This window comes from Hippocampus zosterae, chromosome 21 (assembly GCF_025434085.1).
Source record: "Hippocampus zosterae strain Florida chromosome 21, ASM2543408v3, whole genome shotgun sequence".
Lineage (NCBI taxonomy): Eukaryota > Metazoa > Chordata > Actinopteri > Syngnathiformes > Syngnathidae > Hippocampus > Hippocampus zosterae.
Window position 1 is genome coordinate 4,803,653 of NC_067471.1, and position 24,999 is coordinate 4,828,651.

General features: G+C 42.0%; 4 protein-coding genes, 1 long non-coding RNA gene and 1 other non-coding gene across 6 annotated transcripts; 2 read left to right on the forward strand and 4 right to left on the reverse strand.

Moving 5' to 3' along the window:
- Positions 1-40: 40 nt before the first annotated feature.
- On the reverse strand, positions 41-5,030 carry gdi2 (GDP dissociation inhibitor 2). The gene is made up of 10 exons (XM_052056191.1): positions 4,859-5,030; positions 2,890-2,997; positions 2,678-2,777; positions 1,995-2,129; positions 1,722-1,920; positions 1,499-1,630; positions 1,310-1,409; positions 1,065-1,236; positions 774-973; positions 41-662 (listed from the first exon to the last, which is right to left on the reverse strand). Exons 1-10 carry the CDS (start codon positions 4,901-4,903, stop codon positions 510-512), a joined length of 1,344 nt encoding a protein of 447 aa, XP_051912151.1. The 5' UTR covers positions 4,904-5,030; the 3' UTR covers positions 41-509.
- A 429-nt stretch (positions 5,031-5,459) lies between these two features.
- ankrd16 (ankyrin repeat domain 16) lies at positions 5,460-7,902 on the reverse strand. The gene is made up of 7 exons (XM_052056207.1): positions 7,290-7,902; positions 6,669-6,889; positions 6,549-6,591; positions 6,236-6,344; positions 5,974-6,135; positions 5,739-5,817; positions 5,460-5,662 (listed from the first exon to the last, which is right to left on the reverse strand). The coding sequence occupies exons 1-7, from the start codon at positions 7,619-7,621 to the stop codon at positions 5,514-5,516; spliced, it is 1,095 nt and encodes a 364-aa protein (XP_051912167.1). The 5' UTR covers positions 7,622-7,902; the 3' UTR covers positions 5,460-5,513.
- trnay-gua (transfer RNA tyrosine (anticodon GUA)) lies at positions 7,106-7,192 on the reverse strand. The gene is given in 2 exon segments: positions 7,106-7,141; positions 7,156-7,192. It is a non-coding gene; the product is annotated as a tRNA-Tyr (tRNA).
- A 675-nt stretch (positions 7,903-8,577) lies between the features above and the next one.
- Positions 8,578-11,994, forward strand: glt8d2 (glycosyltransferase 8 domain containing 2). Its single transcript, XM_052056208.1, has 10 exons — positions 8,578-8,738; positions 9,813-9,866; positions 10,064-10,156; positions 10,221-10,404; positions 10,474-10,591; positions 10,658-10,742; positions 10,819-10,931; positions 11,009-11,175; positions 11,315-11,427; positions 11,509-11,994. Exons 2-10 carry the CDS (start codon positions 9,848-9,850, stop codon positions 11,685-11,687), a joined length of 1,071 nt encoding a protein of 356 aa, XP_051912168.1. The 5' UTR covers positions 8,578-8,738; positions 9,813-9,847; the 3' UTR covers positions 11,688-11,994.
- Positions 11,995-15,607: 3,613 nt separating this feature from the next.
- LOC127594152 (ATP-binding cassette sub-family G member 4-like) lies at positions 15,608-23,706 on the reverse strand. The gene is made up of 15 exons (XM_052056162.1): positions 23,438-23,706; positions 21,871-22,100; positions 20,967-21,084; positions 20,754-20,886; positions 20,633-20,683; positions 20,400-20,545; positions 19,140-19,263; positions 18,295-18,409; positions 18,076-18,212; positions 17,839-17,937; positions 17,597-17,765; positions 17,348-17,448; positions 16,462-16,620; positions 16,245-16,367; positions 15,608-16,122 (listed from the first exon to the last, which is right to left on the reverse strand). Exons 2-15 carry the CDS (start codon positions 22,097-22,099, stop codon positions 15,895-15,897), a joined length of 1,932 nt encoding a protein of 643 aa, XP_051912122.1. The 5' UTR covers position 22,100; positions 23,438-23,706; the 3' UTR covers positions 15,608-15,894.
- Positions 20,911-22,941, forward strand: LOC127594236 (uncharacterized). Its single transcript, XR_007960640.1, has 2 exons — positions 20,911-21,029; positions 21,859-22,941. It is a non-coding gene; the product is annotated as an uncharacterized LOC127594236 (long non-coding RNA).
- Positions 23,707-24,999: the final 1,293 nt, after the last annotated feature.

Consider the following 24,999-nt stretch of genomic DNA (forward strand, 5'->3'; position numbering starts at 1 on the left):
TGGCTGCAGTGGGGAAATATACAAAAACAAACTTTAAAGCCAACGTTGGTGACATCTATTTGTTTTCACAAACCAAACCAACCTGATGTGACCAAATACCTGAAACACGTTTGAAATACAATTTAAGACAGAACAAGTCAACCCCCCCCCTCACCCCACACCTACAAAATAATAACACAATATGATGTACTGGATCATTATTTGGCATCTTTGGATCCGGCATTAGTTTTAACATCAAATCGTAGAATATCATTCAATATTAGTTACCACTGTTCAGTATGTCAGCCATCTGAGAGTCATTAAAAAAAAAAGTAGCACGCTCCCTGCTCTTAATCCAGCAATGCTATTTTCATTATTCTACATGATCAACTTTCCCATGAGACCGCCACATATTCCTGCGAGTGCCCCCCACCCTCGAGTAGGTATTCTTTCTATATAATGTGATATTTCAGTTATGGGCAGCGTTCATCTTTGATAACGAGGACTTGTCTTGCTGCAGCGGCGGTCTCTTATTCGGCAGCGTCGCCGTAGATGTCTTTCTTCCCGCGCTCCATCTCGGCAAAGTCAAAGTCCGAGCCGGTCATCCTCCGGTAGATGTTCTTGATGTCGTCGCAGGTGGTCTCGAAGTGGGTGGTGGCGTCGTACGAACGGGAGATGAAGATCTACAGCGGGGGAGAAGGAGCCTTTTAATTAGGAACCTTTTGAGGAACCTTGGAAGTCTTTTTTTTTTTAAACAAAAGATGTGCATTTTGCGTCGCGATTGCTCAGCTCACCTGGCTTTCGGTGCCCTCGTCGGTAGGGGCATACTGGTCACTGATGCTGACAAACTTCTGCTCGATGGGCTCCAGTAGGTCGAGGGCGGGCTTGATCTCTTTCTCGGGGTCGTTCGTTTCCACCGTTGTGCTGGCGATGGCGATGTATTTACCCTTCGCCGCCACGTTGTGAGCGGACGAGATCATGCAGACGTAGATGTCTGGAAGCAGAGAAAGGGAGTTCACCGCCGCACACTTGCCTTTGAAAAATCGGATCGATCGGCGTGTTTCGAGTGCTGGAGAGTTACACACCGTGCTTCCTGTTGACCTGGTTCTGGGGGATGATGATCTGGCACGAGTTGATGTCGGACGTGTTGCTGATGGGGTGACTCAGGATGCAGATGGCCCTGATCACCTGGCCCACTTTCATAGTCCGACTCATAAAGTAGCTGGGATCGCAAATCAGCTGCTTGCACCTGGCCACCTCCGAGAGACAAAAGAATGGAAATTCAAATGACAATCTGGAATAGTTTTCAATAAAAACATCCCACACTTACCTCCCCCTCCGACTTGACTCCAACCACCTTTCCGTTCTCCATCACGATCTCCTCAACGGGCTTGTTCAACATGTACGTCCCGCCGTAGATGGCGCTCAGCCTGGAATTATTTTTTTAAAAAAGTCATAGCCAAAATGAACCCACTGATTTTTTTTTTTATTGCTTCGCGACGAATGGCGGCTCGTATACCTGGCAAAGCCTTGCGGCAGCTCGCCCAAGCCGTACAAGGGGTAGAGGTACGGACTCTTGCCGTATCTGGCGAGGGATTCGCTGTAGAGCTTTATTCTGTTTATCGTTTCAAGGCAGGGACCATCCAGGTAACTGAACGGGGAGAAGAGAGTATGGCCGTGATCCATCATCCGGAAAAAATATATATGCGCGCTGCGGGTGCACAATAGCAAAGATGACTGACTCGTCGGTGCGGTAGAGAGCGAGGGAGTGGCCAGTGAAGTCGATGACATCGTTGCCCAAGTTGTACTTCTGGAAAATACCCTTCATGGTCGTCTTGTGGGGGTCGATGCCCTCCCAGGTTTTGGGGTCGTTTTCGTCAAAATTGGCGATGAAGACCAGGAATTTCTTGAAGCGTCGTTTCTCAAACATCCCCATCAGACCTTGACGGGGGGGTTCACAGAGACAGCTTAGGGGAAGGGACGAATCGAAGCGGTGACGCTCCGCGGTGACATACTGGACATCAGGGCTTCGGACTCCGTGGAGGGGACTTTGTGGATTTTGCCGGCCTTGTACACGTAGCTGCCCTCTACCACTTTGAAATCCAGGTAGCGAGTCACCTGGGTGATCAGCAGCATGCGGACCAGTTGACCTGAGAGAGGCGAGCATCAGATACATTGTCAAAAAAATATATAATAATAATAATAATAAAACGGCTTTGGCATTTGAAGCGTGGTTAAAAAATATATTATTTAAAAAAAGAAATCTCGGAAATCGTGAAGAATTCGATGGCTTGAGTGGGACCAATGGCGAACGGAAACTGCTTTGTGCTCAAAAGACAAAAAAAAAAATGTCCTAAATGACACCGCCCCCCGCCCCCGTCAAAAAAGTAACCTCATTCTTAGCTAGCTACTTGCAGTGTTATTTACTGTTTTTATGATCAATCCTTGTCCAATATTTAAGTATTGTTTTGGCCCCATCTTGTAACATGGCGGTGTCAACAAACTACAATGAAGTGAAGTGAGGAGCTTCAATCAAACAAAAGTAGTTCTTTGCCACCATTTTGTGACACATTCAAACTATTATAAACCTTTTTAAAGTTATTAGCGGCGGGGCTCCGCCCCCCCAGCGGACATTTGTTATTCACAATCCAATGCCCCCCCCCCCCAAAAAAAAAATATGCAGTGGAGGAAGATGTACCATTGGCCATCAGGAATTTAGGAACCAGGTCCACGTTCCAATCGCGACCTTTTCCCATGGACTCGGGAGGTTTGCCGGGCAGGTTGAAACGGGCGTAGAGCTGGAAAGAAACCGAACCAAATGAAATTCAATCCGTTATGGAGGTATCATAAAAAAAATATATAATAATAAATAAAAATGGCAGGGAAGGGGGGCCGGGGGGGACAACATACATCCTCCAAAGGCGTAATGGAGGCACTCTCGGCTCCGTAGTAAGAGTTGCGGTCCATGTGCAGCACCTTCTTCCCCTTCACCGACATGATCCCGGATAAGATGCATTCCTGTCAGAAGCAAAAAAAAAAAAGTTGGACAGGCGAGGGGTCTTATTATCTTCGTCTCTCCACCAGACTGCGTTCAACCAATCAACCGCTGGGTGGGAGGTCAGCTGGTCTCCCAATAAAAAAGCACATGACACCGTGTAACTTTTCGCTCTATGACCTACGTCCCCTTTGAATTGACTTTAGTTATGTCACTTGCTTGGAATCGCTCGCTACAAACTCAGCCGCCGCTGTTGATGCAGGATAGCGAGGGAGGAAGCGCGGCATGCTTTCACTTCCTTTCCGTAACGTTCGGTGAAGGCTTAAACGCGCTGAGAGTGCTTCCTGACTCCTCGCAGCAAAGCAGCAGATTGTTCCAAATGATATTTTATGATGTGTTGAGATTTCCCGCCCCACGCGGATTATCCAATGTGTTTTCTAATCCCGTGTTTCAATAAGATCTTTTGTCGGGACACAAAACCACACTGCAAACCACCCAAATGGAACAAGAGCAATAGCATGTTCAGATCTCAGGCTGCAAAAAAAAAAAAAAAGTGAATCTGCTTTCAAAGTGAATCACAGGATTAGGCCGGTCATGCGTCAGCCCTTAAGAGCGAAACCAAGATATTTCATTTGTAGGGTATACAACAATGTTATTGTCAGATGAATATGTGTCCAATACAACATCATGGTTCTAGTAGTTAATTGAAATTTGTTAAAATTTCAATGAATTGTTTAGTACTGAAGTCTGTGTGACTCTGGGCTTGAAATGTTTTTTTTTTGTCTTAGACTTGCCTGAGTCTGAGTCGTCAACCCAAGCTACGTTCGACCCAGGAGGTAGTCGGCCATTGGACACGCAAAATATTTTTTTAAATCGATTCGACTGAGTCCAACTGTGTTTTTATTCCTGAAAAGTAACATCCCCTTTCAAAAGAAACTTGAAATAAAGTCTGTTCGGTTCCCCTGCCTGCAGGCACCAAAGCTTCCTTTGTCATGTCAGCAAACGATGGGGTTATAAAATTTGAGTTTATAATTGATCTCGTTTTGTGGCCGTGAAATAACTACTCTTGGAATCGACAAAGGTGGACTATATTGCTTGACTCGTGACGACACGGGTTCGATAAAACAGCAAAATGTGTAGTTACATTCTATTTTCATGGCTGCTGTTTAACAATTTAAATGATCATACTCATTTGCAGTGTATGAAACAGTGGAAAATTAACCTTGATATTTCACATCATCTGCTTCCTGTTTAGACTGCCTGTACGGCGACATTTAGCTTGACAAAACACTTTTACGTCATTCGAGGCCTCTTAAAACTTGAAATTTCACTTCCCTGCTTCCTCTTGAGTGCTGCTCGGTGGCTTCACGTTTTGAAAACAACCGCCCGCCGAGTTTTGTGGTTATATTCCACTTTATTGGCTGTCATTTATTAATGAGTACAAACTGTCACGAGGGGGAAATAAACAAAGTTACAATCTAACGACACAAGTTCAACTGGACATTTAGGCGTCGTTTTTGGCAGTCGTGGTGACCTGAAATTAGATGGGCTAATGTTAGCACGACAATAATCTACGATTAATCTTCTCGCGACTCAGTGAGTTACCATTACTTGCGCTAGACTGCCAACCAACCGTTTTTTTTGCGACACTTTCGAGTCTCGGAAGCGACGCGACAACTGAGCTAACTTAAAACGAACACTTTTTTTTAATTGGATGTTTCTATTACGGGGAATTGGCGGCGGTTGAGTTAGCCAGCTTCTCGTGTTCGGCTAGTTACTTAGCGCGAGCCGAAGCTAATTAGGCCCCGGTTAGCCTTTAGAGCTAACAGCGGGGTTAACAGGTTGCAAAGCGAGGCGAGCGGACTTGTTGAAGAATTTCCTCACCGTCAGTCCGGTGCCGAGGACGATTACGTCGTATTCGTCATTCATTTCGATTAAGCCTTTTGGGGTTCTGGTGCGGCAGAGCTCCTTGGCAGGGAAAAGAAGAAAATGGAGATCCGGCTGGGTTGAGTTGAGGAGGGGGGGCTCAGACTGCGTCAGGCGACAACGGGGTGGGGCGTGGTCTGGCGCCTGTCAATCACTTGTTGACGATAAGTTCTCCAAAGTTAGCACGCGGGCTAACGTTACTGTTTGTTGCATCTAATCATCATGGACAACATGGTTAAACTCAAACTCGCCGTTCATTTTGATTTGGAGATGATTTTAATATTTGGCAGAATAAAATTCAGACAACCTGCTTACCACTAGCACTCTTTTGAGAATTACTGATATAGACAACCGTAGCTTACTGGCAGTAGTGAGAAGTAAGAAAGTACGACTTTTTTGCTGTACTTTAGTAAGATTTTTGGGTGTCTTCTGTTTAAGGTTAATAAAATTGTACTTTTAATTCCAGGAACTACATCTCAACTGTATTTATAGAGCACTTTTAAAAAAAGTGCCAAGAACCAGTTCCAGCAAATGTGGTTTCAAGTAAAAAAGAAAAACATTGCTTTTTATGTCTTTATTACATTAGAATTATATTGCCCTTTAGTGGATTTGATTAACTGTTGTCAAAGACTTCAATTATGTCTGACTTTTTGGCAAAATGCCGTGCCGTGGTGCCAGATGCATCCTGGGAATCTTTAAGGCCGAGCTGCAGCAACGTCCTGGCAGCCTCCGCGTGCTGTCCGATGGAAGCCATGTGAAGAGCTTGCGGGGGGGGACACAAAAAAATTATAAGAATAAGTGCAGTTGGGTGGCTGCAGGAATGGAGATTGACATTTACCTGTTCTGCCCTTTTTGTCCTGAGCGTGCAGATCTGCTCCCAAATCGAGCAGCGTCTTTATCGTGGAAACGTGGCCTTCCTAAAAACACACAAAGACACACCCAAAGTGCGAGACTGTCTTATCATATTTTCATTAAACAGGGATGTCACTCCTGGTATAATCGTGATAGAGTCACATGGATGAGAACAATCGATTCATGAATTGCATACAGTATAAACACAACTGTAAGCCTACCTTGGCGGCGTAATGCAAAGAGGTGAGCTGCAAGCCAGTGGCCCTCTGATTGACGTCCACGTGGAGTTCCCTTACGAGGAACCGCAGCGCCTCGTCCTGGCCAGTGACAGCCACCTGGTGCACTGGTTGAACGCCAAGTGTATCAACTGCAGTTGGAGAAGCCTACAGTACAGGAGAAACACACACATTTCCTCAAACATAAATATCTGACATATGCTTAACAGTATGTGTCAACTCGGAACTATCTAGCAAATGATTCTACCTGATGTTTCGCTAAAAGGAGCCTGGCCACTGAGATGTGTCCGTTCCTCACTGCATCCATGAAAGGTGTGGCCCCGCAACTGTCTTTGTTGTCTGGGGTGTAGTCGCATCTGGACAACACATGAACCTTGAAATGAGACTATGACAGCGTTGCGACGGTTGTATTTCAATGTTGCCAGCAAAAAAGCACCCCTCACTGTGAGTCATGATAACGCTTTCAGGGATAGCGGTTACTACAGTGGACAGCTTGTCATGTTATCAGGTTATAGGATTTGATGTGACAGTATAAGGATCTTGGATTCTGGTCGTCTTACCTCTCAAGCAAGATGTCAACAACCTCCTCACAGCCGTGCATGGCTGGACGACAAGCAAATAAATGAAATCATGAACTACATATTGCAGGCGTCTTGATTAGGGAGAGGAGAACAGCTCACCTGCCGTGTGCAGAGGTGTTCTTCGCGTCTTACTTTCACTTCTCCACACATCCGGAGCGACGTCAAGGAGGTAGCGGATCACGAGAGGATCGCCTTCCCTGCACGCGATGTGGAAGGCGTTCCAGCCATCTTTATTTTTCAGGAATGGGTCCGCGGAGCGCTCTATCAGCTCTCGGATCACATCCAGGTTCCTGCGAGTGCAGGCCATCATCAAAGGGGTCCTGGGAGGGAGAATTGTTTACAAGATGTCACCAAAAAGCACAAGGATGACTTTTTCCACCTCAAGATGCAACTTCGATGTACTTCACCGCTTTCTGGTATTTTACAGGATAACAAGTTTTTTACTATCTCGGTCTTAATCTTAATCAAATGTGATTTTTCGTACCAGTGTATGTAAATGATATTTTTAAAATACAAAAAGAAGAAAAAAATTTTTCTCCTTCGAGCCGGATTCGAACCAGCGACCTAAGGATTTCAGCATACGCCACTACAGTCCTCCGCTCTACCAACTGAGCTATCGAAGGGATATGATGGTAGAGTCATTCTTTAAGCTTTTCATGAGTAAGATGCAAGCCAGTACAAGTACAGTATTGAAGTCTTGTACAATTATTTTAGTCTCACCAATCCGCCTTCTTTAAACTGTCCACTTTTGCTCCCTCCTGCAGCAAATAGCTGACACATGCTAGGTGGCCCATGGAAGCAGCTTCATGCAATGGCCGCTTGTAGTCGTTGTTATAAACTTCAACATCGGTGCCGATTTCTTTGACGAGAAAGTCTAAAATGTCCAAGTGTCCGTGTCGGGCGGCATAGTGCACAAGAGTATCTCCGGATCGGCCGAAATGTTTGTTTCGGGCAACCTCCATAAGTCCGCGTGTCTTCATGTATTTCTTGAGAGAACTGAACTGTCCGTCCTGGGTTAATTTCACCAACACTTTCAGACCGTCTTCGTCCATGATGATTGTAGAAAGGTCAACAAACTCTCAAAATGATCTCTTAGAGTAAATCCAGTCTATTTTTAACTGTATGAAGACATTTTATTATGCTTCACGACAGCAATCTTTACATCGGGGCGAGTAAAATGTTGGCCAACCATGACCAAACAAACTGTTAAAATATCGATTCAGGTGATTGGGAAAGGGTAATTTCTAGCATATGCATTACATTATTTACAATGAGAATTAACTATATTAAGTTACTAGAAAATATAGTTAAACATTTAGGTGGTTCCACCGTTTTACGGATAAGCCTGAACCGGTCATTCAAGCAGGAACAGCAGCATTAAAACCGATGGGTTGTGGGTAATGTAGTTCGGACTGATTCGCATCGTTTCACCCATTATATTCATGTGCATTTTTAGTCACTAAATGCAGTGTTTTTCGAACTTTTTACACCAAGTACAATCTAAAAGAAATACTTTGCTCGCCAGGTACCTCCTAATATTATCAACAAATTAAAAGCAACATAGCCTTTAAGGGTTCATCAAAATTGTTTATTATTGTAAGCCATTGTGACATTAAGCACAATTACACATAGACACTACGCTTAAATATATAACTAAACTTAAATGATAATTCAATTCAAATGCATGGGAAGTAAAGTTACACAAAATGGTCTTGAATGTTTTAAACCCAACAGTTCTTAAATATTACATGAAGATATATTGTAATAAAAAGGTACATTTAACTCAGCCATATTTAAAAGTGGACTCGAAAAGAAAAAATAAGTACCTCACCGAATTAAAAAAAAAAGTTACATCAGGAACTGGGCTGTATGCTTACTGAAATCAATAAAGGACGTTTATTTTCCTGAAACTGTGGCTGTATTTCAAGGTTTTAAAACATAAAAAAATACATCGATCCTTGAAGAAAACCAAAATTATTTAATTAAACAGGGTCAGCTAATCCTGCTCCTGGCAAAAATGGGAGCGAAGAATGAGAATCTTGGCGAATGAGACCAAGGGGGAGAAAGAGGGAGGAATTATAGTAAATAAAGGGGGACGGTTTTGTACCACTGGGCAGTTTCATTCCTCGACATGGACCCTGAGCACCATGCTGGAAACCTTTCCTTCTGGCAAGTACCCTTAGACATACGTCGTATAGTGAAAACCCTAGTTTATGTTGTACTATATTATTTTATTTTAGTGTCTTGAAACAAAATGTGCTGATTCAGTTCAATGAAAGAAAAAGACGACAGATATTAAGCTTGAGTCTCGAGTTTAACACACAATACTTATTGTGCACATACAGTGTATACTATTTGTGATGTATTATGTATGTTTTGATGCAAAATGTTAAATTGTGTATTTTTGGCATGTTTCCATATCAATGTTTCTTTTTTTTAATGCAATAATTGATACACAATGCAGTGTAAAAAAGAAAATCACAATTTTGTGCGTGTGTCTAAAGAAAACTGTTTGGTAAGGTAAGCTGTAGTTTAAAATGTGTTGTGTAGTTTTCCTTTCTGGAAAAGGTAAAAAGAATAAAGGCTGCTTTGATGATGCTTTGATTTTTGATGTTTAAATGTTTGGTATGATTTGGATAATGGAGATTATTATGTGTGGGTTTAGTGATCTACTTGTGTCCAATAGTAGTTGTTCCATTGCTGGCTGGTTCTGGAAGCTTTCTGAAGGTGGGTGTTACAGAACTTAACCAGTTCCAGATGGGGTTTTTTTTCAGCTTTAAACAATGACAAACAAACCAGATACACATGAAGCAAGAGAGTGTGTCCTGCTGAGTGTTCGAGTTTCATTTGAGTCAGCAAAATTCTGATAACAAGCCTTTGAGGAAAACAAAAAAAGATATGAAACGTGGTCATCAATTGAATCTGACGTGATAAGGTCGCATGATAAGAGTTTATGTGTTTTATTTGTTTCCTGTTGCAAGGAAGTGGTCGAGGGCTCTAGGAGAAAAAAAAAACATCTGGTTTTGGTTTTCTCGACCAACCAGCCGACCCCTCCCCTGACACTCCTAAATGTGAACACTTTCCCCCCATAAACCCACTAATACGCACCACACATCTTTGTTCGATAGATAGATAGATAGATAACGCGCAAGCAGGCTAGCTAGATAAATAGCTAGCTAACTAGCGCGCTAGTTAGATAAATTAATAGATGGAAGCATCACTTTGTTTTTTTCTCTTTTACAGATTTTTGCACATGACCTAGACCGCAACCATGAACCATGACTCTTCTGAGAAAAAGTGAGAATAAATACGTCGCAATATATTTGTGAAAATAACAACACTTGGCTAGCAGCCGTTGAACCTGCCCGCTTCAAGCTGTCTTTTGTCAGTCACAAGTTTGCAGTCAAACTGACACAAAAAGAGACATTTGTATGAAAAAAATGCATATTTAAGTACCAAAATGTGTTTTCAAACACTTGGCATCCCTATGCCAGTCAATCAGATCCTGGTGGTGCTGCTGGTGCTGATGCTGTATTTGCTCCTACACAGCTCGCTACTCAGAGCCTCCAGTCGGCACCAAATTTCAGGTAAACGCAAATTTTTTTCGTCGCCCACCCCCACCCCTGACAAATAATTGCGCTTTCTCCCAAGGTCAATGGAAGAAATTCGGTGATAGACCGATGAAAGAAATTGACCGCGTAGTCCCCGTCGTCATCTGCGCGTCGGAGGAACGGATGGGCGCAACCATGGCAACCATCAACAGCATCCACAGCAACACAAATGCGAATGTGCTCTTCTACATTGTTACGCTACGGGATGCTGTTACACTGACCAGGTACAACCTCGTTATCATTAGTTCTCATATCATCAACAACTGTAAAAAATGTTTACGCTCTCTTTGCAGACGTTACATCGAGGAAACCCAATTAAAAGGCATCAAATATAAGATCTTGGAATTTAATCCGATGGTTCTGAAGGGGAAAGTGAAGCCTGACTCTGCCAGACCGGATCTACTACATCCAGTTAAGTTTGGTTTAAAAAAAAAAAAAGAGTGAAAAAAAAATGTGTTGACTTTTTTTGTTTTGCAGCTCAACTTTGTGCGCTTCTACCTACCGATGCTAGAGGTGAACCACGAGAGGGTCATATACGTAGACGATGATGTCATTGTACAGGGTAGATATACAAGAGGGGCTCAGTCCATTTGACACGATCATTTTTTTTTAAACAATTTTTTTTCCTACCTGCTCAGGTGATATTCAGGATCTGTTCGAAGTCACATTAAAGCCGCAACACGCAGCTGCCTTCGCCACCGACTGTGACCTGCCCTCCACTCACGAGATGGTGCGCAGCGTTGGCATGCAGGTGGGCTTCGTCCAGGCGTTGCTCAATGAACGTTCATTTCTGCAAATGAAGCACAGTTAAGGGTATCCCTTCCGTAGACAACCTACATGGGCTTCCTGGACTACAGAAAACAAGAAGTGAAAGACCTCGGCATCAATCCCAATGATTGCTCCTTCAACCCCGGTGTGTTTGTGGCGGATTTGCGCGAATGGAAAAAGCAAAAGATTACCAAACGGCTCCAGAAGTGCATGGAGGACAATCTCAAGTATGATTACATGCTATCTTTTGTCATTTTTAGAAAGATAAGAAAAAGAACCAGTCAAAATTGAAGCTCAAAAAAAGGTTTTAGGTAGAACATTTCCATTTTATGATCATGATTTGAATTTTTTTTTCTTTTAAACCAGGCTAAACATCTACAGCAGTGCGATGGCAGGCGGTGTGGTCACACCACCTATGCTCATTGTTTTTCATGGCAAATATACAGTGCTGGACCCAATCTGGCACGTCAGACATCTTGGTAAGATCAACCAGATGAGTCGGCGATTAATGAGGGACATGGGGGGGAAAAAAAAAAAATTGTGTGTGTCTGTGTGTTTAGGTTGGAGTCCAGATTCTGGCTATCCCGAGAGCTTCCTGAGGAAGGCGCAGCTGCTGCACTGGAACGGCCCATTCAAACCGTGGGGGTACCCAGCGGTTCACACGGAACGCTGGGAGAAATGGTTCATCCCAGATCCGTCTGGGAGGTTCTCCTTGATGAGGCCGGAGAGTGATAATTAATTTGGAACATAAGGGAGGTCACAGAGGGAGGGGCTAATGCTCTATTTATTTGCATGCAGGAACAGAGCCCTATATTATTGTACTATTTATATAGATAATATATATAATACTACATTTGAGTTGAATGTGGTTATTCAATATTTTTTTATTCAGTTTTAGTTCTACTGCTGCAACACCTGAATTTCGCCTCTGGGGATCATTAAAGGATCTTATCTTGTATTTTTAGCTCATATATACACTATGTATGCTTCCCAGTTCCATATCATGTAATATGATCATAGTGGTGCCCAAAAAGCATGTAAAACTTTGTTGTTAACTTGTGTTTTTTTTTCACATACATGCACACAAAAAAGGAGAGTAAGTCCTTGTTTTTTGTTTGTTTGAACCTATGGGACATGAGCGCTGACTCACACATCACGATGACACTTTTGTTTTTATTTCGAATGATTTAGAATTTTGAAAGTGCCCCTGGTGCTGACTTAACCCTGCGTTTGACAGATTTCAACAGCACCCACATAGCCCCAAGGGACTGCACGTCCACCTGTCTTCAAATGTCAAAAGGACTTACTGTCGATGGATGAGATCGTTTTCATGAGGTCATCTTACTAACACACGAGTCAATAACAAATGAAACCTGTATCTTCACACACCGCTGGTGTGCCTTTTATGTTTACACCCACATTCACAACTATGGACAATTTAGAGCGATCAATGAAGCTAACAAGATATTTTTTTTATGAAACAGGAGCATCTGGAGAAATCCTCCCATCAAAAATCTGAATTGATGAACACAGGCCAAGAATTGACATTATCTAACCACCAGAGGGGGCGATTGTAGTCCATAATACAGTTGGGGTAAACTATCTTTCAGTTGAAATCCATTCTTAATTTAAAATTTTGATGTATTTTACCCAGATGAGCTTGGTTATCAATACTTGGCCAAGGCAGCGTTGAGGGTTGGCCCGAACATGGTACACGGTTGGTCACCTTTGCTGTAAAAAATAAAAACAGCTTTAGTCCATTCTCAATTTGCCAGTTGAACACTCCTGCACTTTCGGGGGGAAAAACGACCCACCTGTCAGCTACTAGACACTTCCAAGAGCAACATTTTTGCATTGACCATAGAAGTACCTGTTTAAACTTCATGACCCTAGTACTGTAACATGCTTTAGCCTAGTGTAGGCTCACTCGGGCCTGTCATGCCTAGTTTGTGGTGACGTCAGAAGGAAGCGACGTAGTGAAATTCGGTGTCGCGTGTTGTGAAGAAAAAGACAATGAACGTGCTCCCATAGTGACAAATACACGAAGGCCCAACGGTTAAGGCCTCCCCGATTCATTCCGTGTTTGTTTATGTGTAGTCTCAAACTCCACCCTTCTTGGAATCTGATGTTTGTTTATTCAAATTTCCATGCTGACTTTGAACACATCTTTGGACTGCTGGACCGACGTCATCGTGATGTCATATTCAGGCTGTTATGAAGCGGTCAGATGCACACAACGCTGGTATACACTTCAAATTGAACCAATCATGTGACATGTCAACTTCAGGTTGTTTTGATGTGACTGATGCACACCCAGAACTGGTATACCGTACATGTTGACAAACTCAGTCGGTACCATCATGGCTTTCTTGAAAAATCACCAGAAAACAGGTTAAAAAATAGTGGATGGAAAATGTAACAAGCCCATTGCTAAGTTTTAGTTACATGGGCAGGCACTGCTAATTCTGAAGGTTCTGGGAAGATTGTGTTGATATGGCAACACAAAAGCTGAAATCTGATTGGACAAAAAAAAAACACTTGCATGTACTCATGGCAGGAGTGGAGCAAAAAGAAAAGTTATGAAGTGAGGAAAAAAATACACCGTTGGGACGACATCGGTACAATTACATGAACAAATTTAGAATTTAGGTTTTAAAGATAGGTCAGTACTTCAGACAGCTTTATTGTTGCTGTCCATGACCTGGTTACTTGAGAAACTGAGAACTAGTGTGCGCAATCTCCATTTTTGTCATTTTGCAGTGAGTCAGTTTTATTGCTGCAATAAAATCTGGGGGATTTATTTCTTGATTTATATGGCTTTGAGTATTGCTTCTCAATTCCTGATTACGACTAGCGTTCATTCCGGTCTACTTTCAAATGACCAAAATGTAGTTAGCACACTAGTTCTCAATGGCTAATTTCTGCTTCCCAGTTTATCATTTTACGTAGGAAATAATTCTTATTATACATTTGCCATTTGGCATTCACTGCTACATGTCAACTTTCGGGAATGTTGGGACTTGAAAAGCAAATTTGCTGTCCAAAAACATTTGGATGGTATTTTGAATTTGATTTCACTGGCCTGAAGGAGGTGTGGGGGGAATATGAGTGCCACCATACAGTGGATGCCAATTTTCCAATCCAGTGTGAGAAATGGGTTGCGGCTTTGTGTCGTTTGAATCTGCACGTACGCAGCCCTGCTAAATGTGTGTGTGTGTGTGCAGTGGTCACATTTATCTTTTGTGTTCCCAAAGGAGATTTCGACTCGTGCACTCAGTTAACCCTCAGGCAGCGAGTATTTCCAAATCGACTTGTGTTCAAATCACAAAGGAGCTACTGTAATAGGGTGAAGTCATTATTTTTCATGATGTCATCTTTAACACAGAAGTCAACTACGAGGCCATTTTGTGTTTAAAGTCCGGGTACACCCTGGACGGGTCACAAGCCAATCACAGGAATGAATTATCCGACTGCTACAGTTTAATTTTTGAAAATACTGTTTTATTTAATGCACCTTTTGTTTCGCTTTAATCTGTAAAATTACCTGAACAATTATGATTTTAAATTCATTTTATTTTTCATTTTATATTCCATAGTATTTGAGTTCGTGTCATTGGCCAAAACAAATATTTTCGATTATTAAATTGAATAGGCTTTAACTCACTGTAATGTGAACTTAAAGTCAAGTAATTTGTTTTATTTACGTCGTATTAACCCATTTGAAAAATCTTCAAATCTTCATGTCTTAACTTCTGTATTAGTGTTTTACCTTAGGAAACAGCTTAGCATACTAATGTGACTTAGCTTGCTCTTAAAATTGCTGACCTAAAGCCAAATTGGCCATCTTATCCCAGCTATTTTAATCAGTTTTTTTTTTAATTTACTCACTAAAAACTACTCAGTCCTCCATATCCTCCCCTCATATTTCATTGTAAATCACAACCTATTATATAGCCGGATACAATTCCAAGTATTTGCATTAATCTTTCCGCCAAGTACAGTACATGCACATTCTCATCGGGATTTTTCAAAACATCAGTTGTGTAATAGACTGAATGACCCGACCCAACTCTTTGGCACTGAACTCTTATTCAAGAATGTTTTGACGTTTACACCACACATCACCCTGGGAACCAATTTTTTTATTTTAACCTTTAGATGAAAGGGCCGAGGGATAAGATCAAGAAACATAATATTGAAGCAATGCACGTTCTGCTTTTTCTTTCAAGTGTTTTTTGTTTTGTCACCATAATGGGTGATAAAAAGGTCACTAGTGTACAAATTGGGATGGATAACAGAGTATTGAGTAAATTCAACTCGTGCAAATATTGTTAGGTGCATTTTCGTCTCAAGCTTTGCAATTGATGTAACACGCCAGCGCTAACACACTCATGCTAACATACTAATTACCACTATGCCCTGCAAGGAATGAAAAGAATCGAAATTAGCAACCATAGCTAAGTTTATATCGACATGTGGTGCGGCCATTTTATTTTCAGTTGCATTTTCGTTTGAGTTTGGCAATTTATGTAACATGCTATTGCTAACACGCTCATGCTAATATATTAATTACTGTGTGGCCTGTACCATGAAAAGATTCCAAATTAGCAGTTTATATTAACATGCTGCAGCCATTGTAATTATCAAGTCGTTAGTTGCATATTAGTCCAGCAATTAACTTGGCAATTAGTTTACCACGCTAATGCTAACTTGATTGGACTAAATGTGTTTCATCTTTTTTTTTTATGGAATTCTTGTCATTCAACAAAAAAACATTTAACAAAATATCCAGCCAATGAAAGTTTGATGACGGCATCAGTTAAATATTCCCAATGTATTATGATCTCAATGGGAAATTCAAACCGAATTACAAGTTCAACCAGCGACAAGTTCAACCAGCAAACTGTCTTTTAACATCCCACTGAATAGATAACATTTACGTGAACTCAACGTTCAGCCCTCACTTTCCAGTGCAGGACTAGAAATGTGGCCACCCTGATGACCGTGAAAAAAATTCCCAGGACAAGAAAATCCACATAGAGCTTTGCATTCTCCACATCCAGCATTTTCAGGACTTGCGTTGGATCCTGAAAGGTACACAGCGGCACCGTCGGGTCACATTCCAGCTCCGTGCGGTTCATCCCATAGATCGAGAGCATCACTCCCTCGAAACCGTACCTGAAACCAACGATTGACATTATTTTCTACCGTCTGGATTGTGGGCTGTACATACTGCCAAGCTTGATGATATGGTAATTTTTTTGCTTCATTAACATCCAACAAAATTAAGATCAAGGTACCTGACGTAGGAGACGTAAGAGGTCCACTGCAGGTAATAAGGAATGTTGCGGAAACTCACAAAGAACCCCGAGAAGAGGATGATTGGTATGGCTGTGATCGGCCCGACGAAAGTGGCAACCTGCGGGTTATCATTCCGATACGTTTGTGAAGGGGTGGGGGTGGTGTGCCATGGGGTGTGGGGGGGTAATTTGAGATGAAAGATAAAAACCTACCTGTGGTGATGGCGACGCCGCCCCAATGAGCAGCCCAAGGGACTGTGCGACCAGGGCAACGGACGTGCACAGGGAGAGGAAGAGTACGAAGCGAGTAGCTTCTGCAGGCTGACCAGTCATCCAGTATGCGATACTGCAGTACAGTATTGGACAGATCATCTGGAAAATAATTGCGCAAACCCCAATGTTAAGATTGTGAGTGTGTTTTTCTTGTCCCCATACCGCCAACTATCTCATCACAATGATAGAAAGCATCCACATGGTACCAAATAAATGTCATTTACCGTATTTTCTGCACTATAAGGCCCACCTAAAAGCATTTACAATTTTCTCAAAAGCCGACAGTTTGTATAAGGATCAATGTTCTGATTTACTGGACGTAATATTGTAAATTTATTTTATAGCGCTTTGTTACAGCTGCGGCGGTTGTGAAAGCTCTAGCTAAAGCTCTAGCTAAAGCTGTATTGTATTGTATTGTATTCCCTTTAGCGTAGCTCCATCTAGTGGTTGCATAATGCAACCGCAGCCACTATTGTAGCTTCTATTCAATGTGGTACGCCCTATATATGAAAACCGTTTTAAAATCGGTCATACATCGAAGGTGAGCCTTACACTCCGAAGCACCTTATAATGCAGGAAGTACGTTACATCATGTGGAGCAGTTCTATACTAATTATTACAAGTGTGAAGTGTACAGTGTCGCCGCTAACATGTTTTGATTGCCAAAATCCTCTGGAACAGGTTTTCACGAAGGATTAAGCAATCGAGAGCATCAGCATGTTAACTAACGGTACTCGTAGCACACTTTTGGAATTTACTGTCCTGGAAGATAATCAAGATAAATCTCCACATGGTGAAATATAAAAAGCCAATCATGTCAGTTTACCTGGAATGGGATGTCTGCACACGTTTTTGCCATGTAGTAGGCATGTAGACTGTACCACGAGTTTAAGTATTCCCTTACAAACACAGCCATTTCCAGAGGAACTGTGGGAGAAGAGGCGAATTATCGTGACTGGTCGTTTGCATTTCAATCCTTTCAGGGACAGCGGTTACGACGGTGGACAGTTTATCGTGTTATCAGGTTACAGGGTGCAATGAAAGGCTTTAGCAGGACGGTCCGCCGATTTCTTACAGGTGAGAACGGTGGGCATCAGGGCGGCGAACATGATGAACAGCATGGAGAAGAAGAGGAACCCGGTGTTGTTGAACGCGCTCACCCCGTCGTTTCCGATGTTGAGGTAAAGCAAGCCAATTAGGAGTCCGATGATGATGTGCGAGATCACGCGCAGGTGGGTCAGTATCTGGACAACGCAAAAAAAATAATGGTTCATTCCGAAAAATCATGTCGAAATGTTGTTTTCGTCCGAGATTTACCGCATCCCTGCATATGGCCGTGAGGTTTCTTTTAAAGAGGATGAAAAACTGTTTCAAAGCACTGGTGGCAAAGTATTGTATCTCGAGAGGTGGCATATCCTGTAGAAAAGACAAGACAATACAATTTTTGGATACTGTATAACGAACAGTTGCGGTAGATACATTCCAGAGGAAATGCATCGAACCATGAACAATGCATTTTTATTCAAAGTCAATTCATCAAAGTGGATTACTTACGGGTTGGTTATCGCCGGCGGACGAACTCTCATCATGCGCAGTGTTCTTCTTGCTCTCCTCGCAGCACTGGCTGCCTTGGGCGGCCTCAAACAACACCGCCTGCATGTCGCCATGCGCTCCCGTCGCCACTTCGATGACTGGCGGGAAGAAAAAGAAAACGGGTGACCAGAGTCAAGAACATCCGATAAACGCGGACGGAAGGAGAAGGTTGGGACTCACTGAAATCTGCCGGATTGTGATACTTCGGGCAATGAAGGTTGAGGTTGGTCAGGTGAGGGATGAGGTGGGTGACTGAGCCCCTGTAGATACACTGGCCTTGACTGAGGATGTACAGCTAATTGAAAAGCACAGGGAGGGTCAAACTCATTTTTGTTACAGGCCACGTTGTAGTTACGGTTTGACTTGGAGGGCCGTTATGAATTTTAGAAAACCATTATAAATATTTAATCACCTCCACATATTACATACACAGCGCACAACAAATGAACGGATAGCTACTTCTAAAATCAGAAGTCAAGAATCATGACTGTTATTGTGGATTACGCATGACAATTTGAAATTTTGGTTCAGACTTTTGCAAGCATCATGGAACTCGACATGTTTGATTTGCTTTCGCGGGCCACATAAAATGACGTGTCGGGCCAGATCTGGCCCCCGGGCCTTGACTTTGACACCCGCGTGTTAGTCTATCTGTGGTTCAAATCTTGATAAAAAATAAAATATCCGAACGAAGGGCCCCGGACTGGGGCGTGGTATGCAAATATCGGGGGCAGTGTTCTTCTTGTATTTTGCATATGTAAACCGTAAAAGCTCGATGAGGAGCACGAGGAACTTTTGAGTGTGATTTGCGGAGCAACTCTCCGCTCTGGCAAATCATGCTTCCGCCGACTGCAAAGAAAATCTTCCATGTGTGTCGAGTCTTTTGTTTAACTTTGTCCAGGTTAAAAAAAAAACTCTTAACACCACTTAATAGTAGTGGTGTCGTTGACCCCAAGACTAATCTCAAGTAAGACAAGTGCAATTGATTAAATATCCAATTTGCTATCGTAGGTGCTGGAATTTACCTTGTCAAACATCTGAAAGAGGTTCCCACTGGGCTGATGAATGGTGCAGATGATCGTCCGACCTCCATTAGCCAGACACTTCAGGAGGGAGATAACCTGGACGGATGTTGCACTGTCCAAACCACTACAATGTGGGAAAACCAAATAGCATTAGGATGACGCGAACCCTGACATACTGTTGGGATTTTCCATTTCGACACGGCACTTATAAAACAATCACCATAATCCGGGATTGGCATGGAAGTAGCAGCAACCGATTTCTTTGTGGACTCAAACTGAAATGCTGGATTTAATCCTTTCATGGACGCTGTAACCTGATAACATGATAAGTCGTCCACTGTAGTGACCGCTGTCCCTCAAAGGGTTAATCCTACAATAAAATTTATATTGATACGATTTATCACTGGGGTGTGTAGTGTTTTGGATGGTCCACTTTGCCTCCACATAGACTAAAACAAAAATTGATTTGGTTTATGAGGCACGTCTTGGTCTTCTGCCTTCCTACCTTCTGACGTTGATTAGTCAGAGGAACTCTGGAATCCATCATCTTTGTTCTCATGATATTCTTTTACTGCCTATCCCCGAGGGTCTCAACTCAACTTGGTTTGCTGCTGCTCCCTTTTCCTGGAACATTTTACAAAAAAGGTTCAAGACTTCACGAGTTGGACTCGTTGGGGACTTTTGAGACGATGTTGAATTACTTGGGAGGCAACCACTTCTCTTTTGTTAGATGTTCCGATTTTCGGGGTTTTATGAGGTTGATCAAATTCGGAAAGAAATGTGTTGAACTCAAGTTGCTTTATTTATGTTCTGCAGTGCGGAACTGTTGGTAGTCCGTATGACTTTTTAAATTTGACGCTGCCGATCAGAGACAGTTTTGGGACCGTGGCAAACTAATCGTAAAAAAAATAAAAATAAATCAAATTTAATTTTAAAAAGGAATAATGAAAACACAATTTAAAAAATAAATGAAAAAAAGTTTTAAAAAAAAGAATGAAAACAAAATTTTAAATAAATAAAATATTTTAAAAACACAAGTCAAACCAAAATAAAAACTATGATGAAAAAAAATGACACCGTGAATCCAGTCAACCGTTTGAGGGACAGCGGTAACTACAGTCGGCAGCTTTCAAGAGTCGCACAATTTTCCTTGACGTCGCCATCGGTCAAATCTTTCTGTGCTGGTATTTTGGGGTCATTTTAGGAGAGCGTAAAGTGATGTAAGGATTACAGATTACGTCACCAGTGATGTCATCATACCTGATGGGTTCATCGAAGAACATGACGGGAGGATTGTTGACCAACTCGAGAGCAATGGCCAGTCTTTTCGACTGGCCACCTGAGAGATTGTTTGTCCGCGTTTTCGCACACGCAATCAGCCCTAAAGCCGTCAGTACCTCGGTCACCTGTGACACAACAGTCATGTCATCGTTATTTACCACGTACGTGGTATATCTAAAAAATAAGTTATGAACTCCGGCGAGGGGGCTTACAATCCTCTTTTTGACCTGCATGCTTTCATTGAGTTTCAGATTGGCAGCCACCTAAAATTGCAAGCGGATGACACATTCTCAATTAAAATGTTTTTTTCTTTTCAAAATTATATGAGTTTACCATCATAGCCTCCTTTGTCGAGAGGTGAGGCATCAGTACGTCACTTTGCATGATGTAGCATGACATCTTCTGAAATGTTTCCAAGTCCCTCGGGCGACCGTTCACCAGGATTTTACCCTTCATGCCTGTCTCCCTGTAATCCAGATTAATATGCATGGCAACAAAACAAACAAACAAAATTCTGGCAATTTGTGTCCTCTCGTGGTATTTTACCTGTATCCTGCCAGGACGTTCATCATGGTGGACTTCCCAGCTCCAGAGGGTCCCATGATCCCGGTAAGCTCTTTGCTGTTAAATTGTCCATTGAGACAATTCAACAGTGTTTTGAAACCTGTTGGAGAGGAATAATAAAACATTTCATGGTTGGTTTTCGGGTTGTACATGTTGACATATTGACTTTTTCCATTCTTTAATTCCTGCATATGATACAATGAAGATCTGGTTAACCCTTGACCCTTAACCTGATAAATTCATTCATTCATCTTCCGTACCGCTTGATCCTCACTAGGGTCACGGGGGGTGCTGGAGCCTATCCCATCTGTCTCCGGGCAGTAGGCGGGGGACACCCTGAATCGGTTGCCAGCCAATCACAGGGCACACAGAGACGAACAACCATCCACGCTCACACTCACACCTAGGGACAATTTAGAGTGTTCAATCAGCCTGCCATGCATATTTTTGGAATGTGGGAGGAAACCGGAGCACCCGGAGAAAACCCACGCAGGCCCGGGGAGAACATGCAAACTCCACACAGGGAGGCCGGAGCTGGAATCGAACCCGGTACCTCTGCACTGTGAAGCCAACGTGCTAACCACTGGACTACCGGGCCGCCCCACCTGATAAATTGTCTCTGATAAATATATTGATCATCTACTGGTGCTTATGATGGGACAATTTTTAAGAATTCTAAAATTGCTCTGAATTCCCCGGTGGACATTCTTTGGTTCTTAAAATTCACAGTTTGGGGCAGGGGGTAATTCTTTGAAAATGTTCTGGCGATTGTCAAGACAATCGCAGCTTATTTGGATGACGATCGTCTAGTTATTACGGGACCGTTTTGGGGATACATCTACTCAACTGATCTGAATTCTTATGTGATGGACAGAGCCTACAGTACCTGCCTTCCGACAACAGTGCCCCTCCTGGATGGCGTACGATAGGTCGTTGAACTCCAAGTTGACAGCAGCTTGGCGCGGGAGTTGGGTGAGGCGCTGGGTGTCTGTGTTGTCCACTTTCTTCAGGTTGGACAATGAGAAGAGGTTGATTTTGGGCCGCGCCTGGGCTCCCGCTTTGGTTTCCTCCATTTGGATGCTGCAGGCACCCCGATTCTGCACCTTCTGGAACATGCTAGAGTAAACACAGAACAGACTGTTTCTAACTTTAAACATGTGAATCCCGTTTATAATATGAATGACACAATATCCGGATAGTTTATGACCCCTGACACAATGTCCGGATAGTTTATGACCCCATTCATCAAATCAATCCTTTATTTTCTCTGAATGATTTATAACACCACCATACATTTTACATTACAAATGTCCCAATTACCACAATTGCTTATGGCCAATATCCATTTTAAAGTCACAGTATCAAAATGATAGACAAATCCCACCATCCATTTCAAAAGTGAATTTCGCCGCAAATTTGAATGTTGTAAATCCAGGTTACATTTTTTTTTTAAGTCATGGTTAGATTTAAGCTCCTTTTAAACCACAAAACTTTTAAAATCTTTTACGTGCACCATAATCAATTTCTGTCGTGTGTTTTCAATGGTTTAAATGATCACTTTTAATGATACTTTTGTACGCCCATCGACTTTCCTTGTATATGAAATGTGCGCTATAACAGTGCCTTGCCTTACAAATGTGATACTATCAGTAATTGTTTATGGCCACCACCACACAATTTACAGTGGAAAACCTCAACAAGAGATAACGATTTATGGGCCCACCGTTCACTTTCTATGGCTCTTATCCTGTTCATCATCGTTTGATAGCTTTAAAGTCAACAACAGAAAACGATTTATGGGCCCACCGTTCACTTTCTTTGTCTCTTATCCTGTTCATCATCATTTGATAGCGTTAACGTTTGAGGTCTAATATGGTTGTGTTGTGTTCTTACATCAACTAGAATGAAACCATGATTCATTAAAGCTTCAGAGAAGGATCATAGCACTTTAAAGGCATCTCAGATGACTCTGATGTTTTATTCTCTTGCCACCTGTCTCATATATTGCATCGTTAACTTTATTCTATCCATCCTCCTCATCGCGTGTTCTCATTGGGGTCTATGCCAACTGATTTGGGGATGAGAGATTAAGGATAAACTCCCTGGACTGGTTGGCAGTCTTTGAGAATTGAATCCAGGATCTCTTGACTGCTAAACAGCCATGCAACACCCAAACATTCCTTGATGAAGATTTTCTTGTTTTGTCTTGTCCTTGCCATCCTAACCTCAATCATCAGCAGTCTGCTCTTGCGAAAGGCTTACAAAAAGACTACCGATACTTACTGGTTAAATATGAAAACAAAATTAAAAATACAGGATTACTCACGGTTAGTCACCTTGAGCGTGGTTTAACATCATGAATATTACGACCTTCAACTCATGTACATAAGCTTTTTGGTTTAAATGTATATACAACTCTGCACATTTGGCACATAAAAACAAGTTATACATACTCGCTTTGCAGTGTGTTGAAGAGCAGGTGCCCTGCTCTCCCTTTCTTCTCGAGATGGAAGACGAACTTTAAAAATCTTCACTCAACGTGGGAGACTAAATGCAACACACTATCAACAGTTCAGGTCGCTTCGAAAATGCTTCACGTGTCGAAAAAAAACTTGTATCTTTTTTTTTTGTACGTTTCCTATAAAAACGCCCCGACGTCGTCACGCAACAAGACGGATTTCTCTTTCATCGATGAATGACGAACATCTTTGAAGATTCGAACGAACGCGCGCGTCACCGTAGAGAAAATATATTGTTTGAAGGCTGCGTCTTTATATCTCCTTTTTAAGGGGAAACAATATTTATCAAATATATTTACACAGGCTTCAGTACGGTAAAAAATAAAAATAAAACACAATTTCTTTTGTTGCTTTGTTGACTGTGTGACGCCGATACACAGTAGCCACATATTCATAATTTGTGGACCTTGAAGTAGCCTGCTGATTAAAATTTATTTTGTTTCTTGTAACTTTTTGGCCGTGGAGGGGAATAATTTTTTAGTCAAATTGTGACAAAATATAAATATAAAATATACTGTGTAATATAATTTTTAAAAACGGATGGGTTTTTTGCATTGTATGCTAGCATTAAGCTAGCAAAGAGACTATGGCTTTAACCTCCATTTTGAAGAATTAATCATTTTGTGAAATTGTGTCTTTTTTCTAATTTGTTCCCATTTTGATGAATTAATCATTTTGTCAAATTGTGTACATTTTTTTCCTACTTTGTTCCCTCCTTTTTTGCTCCTATAGATTGCAAATTTCTCCATTGCGAGACAAATAAAGGTCTTCTTATCTTTACTGCTGCTTGTTGTAGTTTCCCTTGATGTGAGGGGGGTCAGCGGATTGACCAGCGAATGACAAGGTCACCACCATTGACCACCACGTAGTCCCGCTCCAGTGTACAAAAATTAATTTTTTCACTGTTTTCTATAGTGTTTGTCGTTTTAAGGGCGCGGCCATCCCAGCTGAGCTTGCGTGAGAGGCAAAGTTTACCCTGGACTGCTTGTCCGCCAATCATATGGCATATATTGACAAACTATTGACGTGCCAAATGAACTCGAGAAACAGTTCAAACAGATATCAAGATACACGCCTGTCGTCTGAACGTCATCAACTGAATGGAGTAGAAGCGAAATCTCAACCTCCTTTTGAAAATATGTCACGGTCGAGACTTGTCCTTTTACTGGTGCTTTTGTTGACAAAAACCGCTGTCACTCATTAACTCTTCCAAGTCATACAACCTTTACCAAACGTGGCTGCAGTCAGCTGACATCTTCTGATCTGACGTTTCAATGGCATTCACCCCATTAAGAAATCAGTCAGTTATGTCACTTAGCTGCCTGTTTATTCACCCACATCAAGGGTATTGCTCTCCCCCCTTCTAATGCAATGGACTATTCCAAACTTTTGATTTAGAATGTACACAAAAGCAACACTGATTCCTGCTGATAAATGCTAAACATGAATATTCACTAATTTTTGTACTTCTCAAATGTGGGATGTATGCTTGAGTT